This window comes from Centruroides vittatus, unplaced genomic scaffold, assembly GCF_030686945.1.
Source record: "Centruroides vittatus isolate TY-2023 unplaced genomic scaffold, ASM3068694v2 scaffold_149, whole genome shotgun sequence".
Lineage (NCBI taxonomy): Eukaryota > Metazoa > Arthropoda > Arachnida > Scorpiones > Buthidae > Centruroides > Centruroides vittatus.
This window is the reverse complement of record NW_027122681.1, coordinates 1,671,937-1,686,185: the sequence shown is the minus strand read 5'-3', so window position 1 is coordinate 1,686,185 and position 14,249 is coordinate 1,671,937. Positions and strand designations below refer to the sequence as shown.

At 35.3% G+C, this 14,249-nt stretch overlaps 1 protein-coding gene across 7 annotated transcripts in view; it reads right to left on the bottom strand.

Moving 5' to 3' along the window:
• Positions 1 to 2,962: 2,962 nt before the first annotated feature.
• The window catches only part of LOC136987303 (trithorax group protein osa-like), a 158,937-nt gene continuing 147,650 nt past the window's right edge, over positions 2,963 to 14,249 (bottom strand). For 2 of the 7 annotated variants that reach the window (XM_067285019.1, XM_067285020.1), the window contains exons 12-16: positions 12,466 to 12,519; positions 10,394 to 10,610; positions 7,524 to 7,592; positions 6,357 to 6,580; positions 2,963 to 6,281 (exon numbers count right to left, since the gene is read on the bottom strand). In XM_067285019.1, the coding sequence (XP_067141120.1) occupies positions 4,128 to 6,281; positions 6,357 to 6,580; positions 7,524 to 7,592; positions 10,394 to 10,610; positions 12,466 to 12,519 (2,718 nt within the window). In that variant the 3' untranslated portion in view covers positions 2,963 to 4,127. The remainder of the gene's footprint in view (positions 6,282 to 6,356; positions 6,581 to 7,523; positions 7,593 to 10,393; positions 10,611 to 12,465; positions 12,520 to 14,249) is intronic. The other 5 variants (XM_067285021.1, XM_067285022.1, XM_067285023.1 and 2 more) reach the window with 5 other exon arrangements.

The following is a 14,249-nucleotide window of genomic DNA, read 5'->3' as shown; positions in this document are numbered from 1 at the left end:
TCTTATATATCACTTTACCATATTTTGAAGGATATTTCCTTGTTTATTTTCCTCAATTTTCTATATAAAATAATTTATTAGCTTTACAGAAATTTAATATAATTTATTTAAAAAATTTTTCACCTACAATTTCAATTAACAACGGTTTTTTTCCCCTGTTTAAAACCTTTAAACAGTTAAAATTAATTAATCCTATTAATGTCCGCCTAACGCAGGTTTCGTATCGTTTGCCTCCATCTATCGTCGGCCGAATAAACTAAAATTAACAAAAGGTCTGAGCCAAGTACGATCGAAACAGCAGCAACTATTAAGACATTTATTTTATTTTAAATCTTTATTTGTTTAAGGAAACATTTACAAGCAGCTACAACAAATAAAAACGAGATTTTTTAGGTTTTATATGGTTGTCCGTGCTGCAGTAATATTTTATTTCACTATCTGTATGGACCGTTACGTTAGTTACGATCCATAATGTGCCTTGTCAGTATAAATGTTTGTGTGGTCACGTGCTAAACTCCCCTTTTCATACGTTCCCATTTTTCGATAAACGAATAAATCATTTTTCCTTTCATGATTGTCCGTCAACGCGTTCATTCAGTAGCAAAGTTCAACAAACATTAATAAATCCCCATTTTTACCAATAGAATTTCTATTACTCCATAAAAAAAAAAAAAAAATGAGTAAACTCATCCAAAACGTGTGTATGTGTGTATGTATATACAGGTCAGGTCAAGTCACTTTCATAAGGTCTTATAAATATTAACTATGTCTGCAGTTATATAATAAAACTGGAATTTAATTTTTAAAAAAGTATTATTTAGGTAAATTTATTTAATAATCAACAATAATTATTAAATTAAATTATATATATATTTTTTAAAATGCGCTGGCTCTATATTTCTTGTTTAAAAAAATGAGGTGGCGCTTAAAATTATAGGTTGATACGGTAATTTGCACATTTTTACGTAAATTTGACGTCATTCTTTAGAATTTCTCATTGTAAAATGAAACGATGACGTCAAATTGACGTAAAACGAACAGGCCTATAATTTTAATAATTTAAAGCGCCCCCTGATTTTTTTTTTACTTTTGCGAAAATTTCTTGCGGCTTTTAACTTTTAAAGCGCTACTTCTCAGCTAAACTTTTGTTAATTTATTACCTAAAAAAATACTATTTTTAGCACATTTTTTAAATAAATTAATTATCGTTTACCGGTTTTATTATCGAAAGAAAGAAAAAATAAATAAAAAAACAAACAGAAAAGACGAGAAACTTGTTAGACGTCGAGAAAATTCCAAACAAGAGATTCAATCAATCAAGAAGTGATTCTGAATGATGGATAATTAAATAGTAAAAAGAAACAAACAAAAAAAAATGACTTTTTCCCTTCTGTTTTTCTTGGAAGAAACTCAAAATGTTAGCTAAATAAAAAAGAAACAAGAAAATTTTTTGAGCCGGGAGTTTGAAAAATTAAATTTACTCAAGCAATGTATATTAAATTTGGAAGAAGGATTGACAGGTAAGTTGAATTATACAATATCGCTTTTAATACGAGTTTTAACCTTTAAAAAATAAAAAAATATTTTAAAATTTCTCGTACATTTTATCAAATGCAATAAAATATTTTCGAATAATTAGATTTTCTTTTTACATTCGAAAAAAAAAATCATCAAAAATTCAAGAATAAAATGTAGAAACTGGATAAGAATTACATATTTTGAATTGAATGAAATTCCTAAAATAAGGGGCGATTCTCTATTGTTTTGGGTTGCTAGAGAATTCCCAATAGTTTGTTTATGGAAACCGAAAGCTACTTTTGTATTTTATTTATAGAGACCGATATTGTACTTATTCATTGATACACACTAGGAGAGATTAAAACAAGCTATTTTGTAATTTCATACATTTAACGTTATTAATAGAGAATTATGGTTTATTTCTAAGATAATAGAATTGTTTTATTATATTCCGTTATCAGGTGATCTGTTAAACCCGGTATTACAATCGATTTTATAAATCCCACTACAGCAACACATCTTAACTATTAACAAATTCTAGAAAATTTTATTTATTTAATTCTTAATTTACCAAGCCATGTTGTTTTTAGCGACTTATTAAACAAAGTAAAACTAATTAACACGTAGCACCATCTGTTGTTGAAAAAATTAACTATGGCTTTCTAGAAAAGCTACTGCCCTCTGTCGAACTCCGCAGGAATTATTATTATTATTATTTTTCTTAATTAAATGTTTTATTTCGATAATTATAAACTTTAATTTCCCATTCGATTAAAAAAATGGGGGGGGAGGAGTTCTTCCTCGTGCATTTATCGATTGAATAAAAATTCCGGCTTTTGATCGGGACGCATTTCCGTCACGCTTAATTAAATTCCTTACGAAAGTTATTAATTTGTATTCGCAGCCGAATGAGAAATTTTTCATTTCTCAAACCGTAGAGAAATTTTCTTTACGCTTCTTACGTTAGCACAGTAAACAATTTCCACTTAATTTACAGAAATTCGCACGAGAAATTTAAAAAAATTCCGCGCAATCATTTATAATCCCGATCTAACGTAATTTATTACTCCGCTATTCATTTTGCAAATCAAAAACATTAAAAAAAAAAAAAAACAGATGGCGCAACGTCTCTACTCGTTCCACCTATCAAAAGTTACGTTAAATAAATAATTCGAGATAGTCAAAAAAGAAAATTTTTTTTATATAACTCGCACAACCGCCGTCAGATGGCATAATGGCTAAAGTCTACGAAATGGTTAAAAAAAAAAAAAAATACGCTACGTCACATCAATATCGAAACGACGCAGTGATTGGTAATTCACAAATCAAGTGCTATTTGACGTCATCGATTACGTTCCGTCGTAAAGTGACGTGGGGAACCGATGACGAAACATCGCGCGCTCCACCCCAGGATGGTGGGAGTTTTAAAGAATGATTTCAGACCAAATTTTCTGTACATTTATTTCAGGATCGTCAGACATATACATAGTATAAAGCTTCTGCACGCGTTGGTACGAAAGAATGACTTGGAGGAAATGCCAGATTTCGACCTCACCTCTACACTTTTTGCAGATCCAACAGAAAAAAAAAATTGGCTTTTAATAGAATTTTGTCGGTCGTCCATTTTGTTGTTTTCTTCTTTTCTTTCTTTGTTTTTTTTTGTTAATGGGTCGTTTCCAGAATGACGCATCGGGTCATGCTGAGAAACAAATACATTTCGGCATAACACGGTCACGATACATGGGTACAAACAACCATTTTTAAATTAAATGGATGTGGGTGGGCGGAAGGAGAGAGGACCTCCCCCTCCCTGTTTACGGCGGACGTTACAGAACTTCAGCCAGGTGCTGTACATCCGGAAACTTGTACAAATTAAACAAAAATATACCATGGCCTCGAGGGAAACAACTCCCGAAATTCCTATTAGGTAATAATAATAATAATAAACACCCTGTCAATAGGGTTAACACTATGCTGGCATTTTTCTTTTTTTAATTATCTACAAGAGATCTTTCTTACGATTTGATGGGTGGAGTTTTCTTGCTTGAAAGCATTGTTTTTTTTTCTGGAGATCACATGTGCTGTTTATTATGAACTTCTTTGTTTTTAATATATTCTCGTGCCCGACGATTGTTTTTTTTGGTGAAGGTAGATATTATTTTTATTTATTTTTCCTTTTTCTTACGTCACGTTCTTATCTACGCACCCGTCCGACGTGGCACGCCGTCCGTTTATAGTGTTTTCTTACATCCGTCACGCACTCACGCACACGCACACACATTCGAGGCCCCGACAATATGATAAATAAATATTAACAGAAGTTTTGGATGTGTGTTCGCCTCTTGGGAACCTTTCTTCTTTTCTTTTGTCTCATCACATTCCACAGTTCCTTTCGTGTGTTCGAAAATTCGTAATGCGACTTACTCGCACCTGCGAAATTAGCTGCAGATTTTGGGCCCGGCACGTATCGGTGGTGGTGGATTTTTTGTTTGTTTGCTGTTTTTTCTTCTGTCTGCCCGAATTTGGGCAGGCGACAAGGCAACGCCCAAATACTTTAAAAATTTTTATTTTCTTTTATTTATTTTCTGCACACGGTGCAACAACGATTACTATGATTTAGTGAACGAATGAGTGGCACTACTACCGAAATCCGAAATGTCTTGAGAGCACTCGTAGAGAACGTCGGCTACTATCGAAGCTACACCCTGATCTAAAATTTGGGACATGACTAAGGCCAGCAGGCGCTGGTGGTGTTGTAGAAAGAGCGGCTTGTTTTCCGGTATCCGTGCCAGGCAGCGCAGGGTACCGGCCGCTCTGCGCACCATGTCCAGCGTGGTACCCATCAATTCGGGGTTCTTTCGGAGAGCGTTGATGCCTTGAGTGTTGGCCACCTGCAATGCGTTCTGTTCGGCCTGCTCGACGAACAGGATCAGCTGCGAGATGCAAGATCCCTGCGTGACTATGGATCGCGTAACAGTGCCGTCCGCCTGAGCCAGGTTGGACAAGAGGACGACGGAGAACTCGCGCAACACCTGATCCTCGTTGTAGTTGAGGAATCGAGACAGCAGGGAGAAGAGTCTTTCGATGCGTGACCACGGCGGTGTTGCTAGTAACAGATCCACGTTACCATCGAGGATCGACAGCTTGCAGAGTGCTTCCAGAGACAGACGTTGAGGCGAAAGGACGGAGTGAGGTGGCTGCGAAGGAAGTGGATCCTGAGCGTACGTCGACGGACACACGGCCCAATGCAGTAGTCCGTCCAGAAGAGGAAGACTGATCTCTTCCGGATAGGGGGCCAAATCTAGCTGGCCGGTAATGTTGGCCAACGTAACTAGGGTGTTCTCTCTCAACATGTGAAGCATGTCCCACCACCACTCTCGCTTACTACTTAAGCTACTACAAGAGTCCGAGGCGGAGGGATTCTCCAATTCTTCTTCCTGGTCGTAATGCTGCTGAGAGACTTTCTTCAACGAATGGTGATGATGCAACAACAACAGACGACCCATCAACAGTAAAAATCCCGCGTGCTTAGACATTTCGGCGTCATTGCCGGGAACGAACGACAAATTCCGGAACAGCGTAGACAGACACAAACAACGTCGCGTCAGAGATATCTGAGAATCGGTGATGACACACAAAGACGGCTCGTCTCGGTTGTACGCCTCGTCCTCCCTGTCCTCCAGGTGGAGGCGCTTTCTAGGGTACGACGTCTCGCGGATTTTCGGATATTCGTCGTCCTTCATGGGTTCCAAAACCGGCTTCTTGTCATCCTCGTCGTCTTCCTCCTCCTCGTTTTGATTTTCCTTCGACGATTCCTCCTCCTTTGGCTCCTGCTTGATGTCGTCCTCCTTGCGCTCCTCCGAGTGCTCTGATTCGTCCTTGTTCTCCACCACGCACTGCATGTTCTCTAAAACGGGGATCTCTCTGTCGCTGCTGGAGGACGACGCCACTGACTTGTTTGATTCTTCGGGGAGGTCCGAATCATCCGAACATCTGGATTCGCTTCTCTCGGATTTCACCACGTCTTCCAAAATGCGAACAAACTTTACATAACTGTGTGTGTTCTCAAAATACGTCTGAATGTGGCAGGTCATGTCGCCTCCTCCCAGATGCCAGTGTCCCATTCCGCTCTCGAAACCCTCGTAGCAGTCCCAGGCCCTTTCGGGGTCCAGCAGAAAGAGGCTCTCGTCGTTCTTCGTCTTAACCGTTTTACCACATCTTGTCCTTTGAGTGAAGTTCTCCTTGTCGAGGATGACTGTCTTGTCGCTATTGTCTATCTGCGATATGGGAATCGAACCGCTGACCTTAAACTTGTCATAGGGACCGTGACTCGTCTCGTACCACTTTCTGTCGCACAACCGCTCCTGCTCGTCCTCTGGATCTGGGTCCATGTGATACCTGGTCTCGTAGCCCACTTCCAGATCGCCCGTCAGGCCGAATATCAGTTTGAGGCATCGTCGATAGTGTTCTAGAAGCACTTCCAGAAGACCCGGCAGGTGGCTCAGGCCGAAATACAAAACAGTGTTGTCGTCGTACAGCAAGACGGAGAGAACGTCCAGGGCCCATGTGCTCTCAGCCAAAAGGCCCGACTTCAGCGCCATCATGATCCTCCAGGCTTCCAGGGGGGTGACATCCTTGGATGAGATCCTTCTTCGCTTGGTCATCAGAGGAATCGTCGCTTCCACGCTCTCCTGTGGAAAGATGATCTCCTTGCGTCCTGGTGTTTGCAAGAACTGAGGCTGTTGAGATATTCCTGGCGATGGCTGAAAACACAAAATGTCTCTTAGGTATAAAACAAACCAATTACAATACAAGAGAGAGAAATTTAGGAAACTTACAGCAACTTTGTTAGGAGGAATATACATTCTGTCTCTACCGTACATGGGTTTACCGGGTAACGAAGGAGAATAACTTCCCATGTGTGGATGATAAGATTCGGATTGAGGCGGTGCGTAGTGTGACCACGTGTTGGGACCTTCGGGTCTGGTGTTATCCCATCCGTCTCTCTGGGGATGAGGATAGACAGACTGGTACTGACGGTACTGGGTCTCTCTTGACCAACCTAATAAATAGGCAACGTAATACTTAATTTACGTCACACCATATTTTTTTATGCAACTTTAAAAACATGCCAAATACACCTTTTTCCAACATTTGCCTTATTTAATACAGAATAACAAACACAACATAAAAATGAAAGCTTAGTTCATTAGGGGAGAGAATCGCCGGGAAAGAGCGCATTACGTCATAAGTGACGTAGTTTAACGGGGATTGTTTTCCGTTTTATTAAGAAAATTTGCCACCAACCGAAAGGGCCGTTACCAATATCACCAGTGCAGTTATTTGTATCATTACACCTTTTAATCCACAGTTTGTATACTTGAGTACATTTATAAACGTCAATATCGCCCAGCTCTGTTTTTTTTTCAGGACATAAACTAACTGGTTCTTTGTCAATTTCGTTTAAAATGTCATTGGAATAGAGCACGCACATTGGGCCAAAAACTTTTAGTAACCAAATCTGTATATAAAAATTCTACTCTGTGGTTATTTTTCATACTCGTCACGAGTTTTGCTGGGCCCAAAATGGGATGGAGCGTAACCACCCACAAAAACTTCTGAAAATACGATCGGAACCCGAACCCGGACACCGCCGAGCGAGGGAATTTAGCCATTTCTGTGAAGGAGGAAGGCTGCCGGGAGGGGTTTTTTAAAACGGGAAACTGGCCCTTAAATAGGTGTTACGTATGTTAAGAAAATTGGCTTGCCGGCCAACCCGGTGGCCAAATGGAGCAGTGGTTTGGGTTTGTTGCTGGGAAGCGTGATAATTGATCTTTACCAAAAGTGCAATCTGTAAAGGTTTGAAAGAAATGAAAATTTGCATACCGTCACTTTATAATTCATTCACAAATTTTAGTCTGTTTTGAAATTATTATTTGAATCTAAGCACTTAAATTTAAAATATTTCTAGATTTAATAAATGTAATTTTTCTACAATATTATACCTTGCTGCATTGCAGGAGAGGTAGACATCGGCATCATGTGGGAACTGCGATAACCATACTGACTACGATCTGTTTGGAATAGAAAATTTGTAAGAACATGGCTTCACAAAATACAAACTTTACATTCATTTGCTTTTATTTAATTCAGATAATGTAGGTATCAATTATACTAAAAAAGTAATTGCATTGATACCAAAAGTATCAATATTGAGAAATAGTATCAAAAGAAATTCCAGGCTTCAGGTTATTAATTTTTTACATCACTTAACTTTACTTTATCCAAATCTACCATTTTCTGAAACTTTTTAACTAACTTGCTTGTGTTTATATTGTTTTATTCTGACAGTTGACAATTAAACACACTTCTTCCATGACCAGTGACTGACTTTTACTTCGCTTTACTGTTGACCATTCGCTTTACAAAACAATCTCCAGACAATCCAAACGATTACTATTTTAAACTTGCATCCAATTGTAAACTTTAGTACTTCTGGTTGGATTTTTAAGATTTTTATTCTCTGTAAAAATTTTGAAAACTCTGCTAGAAATTTAAATGTTAGACACATCTTTCCGTATAGAAAATTTCCTCCTATAGTTCTTTAAAAACAAATGCACGAGTAATTTCTTGTAAATGTCAATTGCGCGATTTAGCATCGACCCAAAACTGCCCATAAAATATATCTTTGTTCTTGTATCTCATATTTCAAAATGTTAAAAAGTAAAACAGAATCGACTGAAACATAAGCTAACAGAATGCAAAAGACACGCAGATATACATATATAAACCTCCAAGGCTTTCTGCAGGACAAAACAATTTGTACCTCGAAATAGACTAAATAAAAGTCCAAATACAGATCATAAGAAAATAGTTTTGTGATAAATTTTGTGACAAGCAAATTTCTTTGCAATAGACAAATGACATTCAGTTTCTCAATTAGAATTTCACTGAACATCAATAAACTGACAGTTATGAATGCCATTATTCTGAGAAATTAAATAATAGAAAAATGGCTATCTTCTTAGCAAATAAGGAGAACGATTCTAAATTATGTCACATTTCGATATCCGGATAACAGATTCGTTTTATTCGTTCCAATATTCTGTAATTCCTGCGGTGTTACAAGACAACTATGAAGACCTTTGTTTTTCTTCTACGCGTGAAATTTAAAACATTTTCTGTCCTTTGTAAACAAAATTCTGTATGCATAAAAACCAGAAAATATGATATTACCTAGAAACATTCTTTATTGTTTTCTCTAAAACACTGCAAACAAATAATATCTTCTATTTATGTACAAGTGTGGACACTTAACAAATAAATTTGTTACAAAGACCCTCTATGTTATATTAATTATAACATAAATGATTTTTTGAGACGAATAAAACACTCCTTGTTTAAACCACTAGCAAATGATATTTATAGATATTAGAGGAAGATATAAATATCTTTATAACTTTCCCTGGAAAGAATCCTTGTAATTTTTAATTTGAGATTATAATTTAGTCTACATATTATTTTCAATTATTTTTTACATACTGCATTAAGAAGTTTCCAATGAAAGTTCTACATACAAAACATCACCTTCAATTTATACAATTTCCCAAAGTGTCAAGAAAAAAAAAATTATCATCATCCTTGTCATGACAGGAGCCATAAATAACCTATAAGAAATACGAGAGACTCACAATCTCTATTGGAACGGTATTTTATATCTACTTAAAATACTATAGTTATCACTGTTCTGTAATAGAGCCTTCACTATTATTTTACTTTACTGATACTTTATGAGTGGTACTTTACTGGTACTTCGAAGGTACCATTATCTTTTGGATGCCTGTGTGGAGGTTAAGTTGCAAGTTACGCTTACGATTCCCCCGCGTATCACATCACATAATAGTCAGAAAACTTACCAAAATATCACCCGTGTGTAAATGTCACATACCCGAGTATGTAAAAAGAAATCGTATAGTTTTATAGAATTTTATTAAAGGCAATTTTTATAAACGATAACCCAAACTTTACTTCTAATTAACTAGAAATTAATCGTAACAAATTTATAAATCAACAGAATCATATTCTACTTCAATCTACTGTGCCGAATGCATGCGAATACGTGTCGACGATAACATATAATTAAACAAAAACATTTCATTTATTAAGTTTTACCTTCTGAAATTGAGTGAACGTCTCGTCTACTCACTTATATATTGACAATGGTACTGAGTTTCGCCAATTTTTACGATAACAATTTGACGCAGTCACTTTCTAATGATAACCTTTAATACTTAAGCAATAAATTTCCTTAATAATTTTGGAATATCTGAACAAACAATTGCCTTGAAGCGAGACCAAATCTGTTATTCCCTTATACTAGGAAGTGTGTATCATCAATTATATTATTTCTATACTCTAGGTTGAACTATTTCTGGAAGTCATTTGGAATTAAATAAAATCACATGGATTGTGTTCAATTTTTATTACAATCAATCAATGTGGAAGTTGTATCTTAAGTGTAATATTATTTGTACGATGTAATTATTTTTCTATCCTTTTTTTATGTTTAAATTCAACTCAAAGATAGTTATTTAACAGGCAATTTGTAAATGGAAACATTTGTTGTGAAGTAAAGTTTCACTGGAATAAAAATATCACTTTGCCTATATTTTGGATATTTTCTAGGTTTACAATTCACTCACAATGTGTCATTCTTCCAAAGAAGAGTAAATTAAAAATTAAAGGAAAGAAAATATTACAATGCTAATGGCATAAAAAAATATGTTAAAAATTGTAATAAATAAAAAAATTCACATAAAAGTGTCAATTTACACAAGAGATTTCGGTTAACGTGTAATGGTAACAAACCGCTTACCTCCGTAAGGAGAGGGCGATGCCGCCTGCTGACTGTACGATCCGGACGAATACTGATCGGGAAGACTAGGCTTCATGAAATCCATATGACGCTTTGGAGTCGGAGGATACACCTCTCTCTGATACATGTCTCGGTTGGCAGTCGGCGGAGTCACGACTTTTGCAGGCGCCTGGGGTCCGCCGTGTCCGTACATATTCTGCTGAGCAGACGAATAACCCTTTAGAAACATCGTCGAATATTAATTTTTATTTTACAATTAAATACGGTCAACTAATTACTTTAATGACGATGCATAAATCTGCAAACTAATTTTAGAAAATAATAAAAGCACCGCCGGTAGAACTCTTGAGTAATTAATAAATAAAATTTTGCACGAGCATAGAAGTCGATAACAAAAATACTAATTTAAATATTAAAAAAAAGGAGTTATATTAAAATAAATTGCAATTAGCAAGCAATTTTATTTAGATGATAAATAAAAAGAATTTTTTTACGTTACTATTTTAGACAAAATATATTGGCGACAAAATTCAATCCATTTACTAGTTTGAACGTTAAGTTTCAAACAACCAAAGGGACTAAATTACCAGATTATTTGATTAAATCGGACCGCAGTTTGTTTTTATATCAAGTTTTAAACTTAATACTTTTGTAATATTCTTAAACTTTTCATACTTGGATGCATTTTTCTTGAATTTAGGATGTTCTCTGGTAAAATTTCTACTTACTAACTCATTAATAAGTAGAATTTTCATCAGATTTCAATAAAAATGCTACTTTATATTTCTCTTTTCGTACTCTTGCTTACAATTATCAATGTATTAATTTTTGAAAAATTTACTAAATTTTATTAACAATTTGCAAAGCAAAAATAACAGTAGAGAGGTTGAGGCCAATGTTTTAAATGCGAAAACGCATACGTCGGACATTCGGTGCCGCTTTCCCCGTAAGCCTAGAAGCTTGACAATGGCGTTTGGAATGTCGAGCACGATTCCGCTGACTTTCCAAACACCACTGTCAAACTTCTAGAATTACAGAAAGCGGCGTGAACGTCCGACGCACACGTTTTTGTGTTTAAAACGTCGGCCTCGATCTCGCTAATAATAATTAATCTATTATTATATAGAAAAAATAATCTATATATTTAGTCGTAGAGATGCTTTAATGGAGGTTCAAAATATGCCACGAGAAAACAGATTACAGCAGTAATTTTTGGCTCTCTGTCTTGATAAGAATATTTTACCTATGGGTATTCTGGAAAACAAAAATTAAGTCGGCAACAAAATACTTATCATATCTTGGCTGCTTTTAATTTATTCTAACGAAATCAATGGGTTATTTTTCTGGAGAGGTCAAGAATGTGCCATATTTCTTCAATTTTGATCTTGAATCTTAAAATTTTGATTTTATTCTATGGATTTTTAAGCAATCACTTTTATACTGTTTTTTGACTTTACGAGTAAAAAAACAAAGCAATATAAATGCCGCAAAACAGATAATGTTTGCAGCTTTCGGCATACTCTTTGGCATAACTCTTTTTTGCACTAAATTATATCATCTCGAAGGCATTTTAAACATTAAACGGTTATCAGAAAAGTTCATTCGAGCCGAAGTAACCGTTTAGTCATATGGCTAAAAAAAAAAAAAACCCTACGAATGTACAACAGAGCACACCGACCACTCGCAGTGATTTCTAATTGTCGTTTTTATCCGTGAATGTAAAACACAACAGATTCTAAAATGCACCTCTACTTCGGGAAAGCAGAGATGGGTAAACAAAATGCACCTTAGAAATGAGGAAATAAGGTATTATTCGTAACGTGCTTTTTACTCCCAACGTATAATAAATTTTATTACATACGTTTTGTTTTGAAGCTCCATTAAAGTTTCTTTATGATTTGACCCCAAGGCGAAACGGATGGCATTCACTTGTTTTATTCTTATGTAGTAATATGTATAATTTAAATACACAATATAACAAAATAATATTTAACAAAAATAAATAAATAAAAAACAGAAATGCAGTGAGAAAGAGAGAAGAGAGAAAGTGAATAAAAAATAGAAAAACCTACTTGGGGATTCTTGGAAAGAAGTCGCTGGAATGTCTGTAGACAGGACATCTGATTCTGAGGACAGCAAGTAATAACTAAGTGACATGCACAAGACACCATGCAATAATAGTTACTTTGAAAATTCAGTCATCGTTATACTTATATAAGTTTCTGCACGGAGAGTTTGACAGACGATCTGTCTGCGGCAGCTTTGGAACGCCCCGATTTACGGCACCACAGACGAAAATTTTCATAAAACTCCGGACGTAAGATTTGAAAGTTTTCGAACCAAAGTTTTGCTTTTTTTTTTTTTAAATCAAATGTGCAGATACGTATATAAATATAATTTATAATAATAATATTAAAAAGTCTTAAATCTTAAAATTAAAACATGCATTGAGAAAATAGATGTAGAATATATAACTATAAATATTATGCACGTGAATTTTGTGATATTTAATGACGAGAAAAGGAAGAAACGTGTGTGCGTTTTACAAAGATAATGTGCAAAGGATAGACAAATAAAATATCGACGGGTTGCTAATAAAAATGTGCATCGTGAATCACTTATCTGACTTTCTTTTTCTTTTTAAATATACAAAATATGTCGATAATAGTACAAATATTTTTGTTTAAAATTATTATATATAATTGCATATATTATAAAATTTAAAAATTAAAATTAAAAAGCTGTTTGCTATTATTTTATTTGAATTGTCATAGAGCCTTATTAATATTGTATTGACTCTTCAAATATGACGTTCAAAACCATAAGCAATATAAATCCATTTATCAAACTGGCTACTAGCTGTTGAAAGAATAACAATTAAAAGTAACATTTTATTGTTCTGAAGTTACTATCATTACAGAAAGTTTAGTATGGAAAACCGGCCCTTATTTAGTTGTTAGGCATGTAAATAAAATCCGGAAAGCTCCACACAGTCGAGACATCCGGCAAGGTGCAAACCCTGGACCAACTACCGGCATTCGGAGGTTTTCTTCACTCGACCACCAGTAGGCCACGTCGGTACAAATAAGGATGAATTCAATAAATCAAGAGTTATAACAACAATATTTATATAACAGAGAGATTTCCCATTTGTTTATTTTTTATTCTGTACGATACTAATTGAAGTAAAATGAATTATACAATGTGATTATGGGCAAATTTTAAACATCTTTAAACTGGAAACTATTTTAGTCATACTTCTAAAGATCTGAATAAGAATTTTAGCTTGCCTCTATATTTGAAAAACGTTTCATTTAGGGAGAGAAAGTCACATAAATCCAAGAAAAAGAGAATCTATGTTATCTTAGACTGAGTAACTAACATGCATGCATCCAAAACACACTCAGATGTAACACATCACTCAATAAGTCTCCAGTCTAACTAAGAAAAACAATTTTGTTTTAGAAATTCGACTTTATTTATCAACGTACTCTCCTTCAAGAGTGATACATTCATTCCAATGCTCCTTTAACTTTTCGATGCCTTTTTTGTAGAACAATTTGTCTTTGCTCTCAAAATAGGCCTTGGTTTTGGTAATCACTTCTTCATTTGAGCCAAATTTCTTTCCCTGGAGCATGTTTTTGATGTCTGCAAAAAGTCAGTAGTCACTGGAGGCCGGATCTGGAGAGTATGGTGGGCGAGGAAGCAATTCGAACTGTAATTCATTCAATTTAACCATCGTTTTCATCGATATTGTGACACGGGGCATTGTCTTGGTGGAACGGCACTTTATTCTTTTGTATGTGAAGGTGTTTTTTCTTGATTTCTACACTCAATCGATCCAATAGTGCCATGT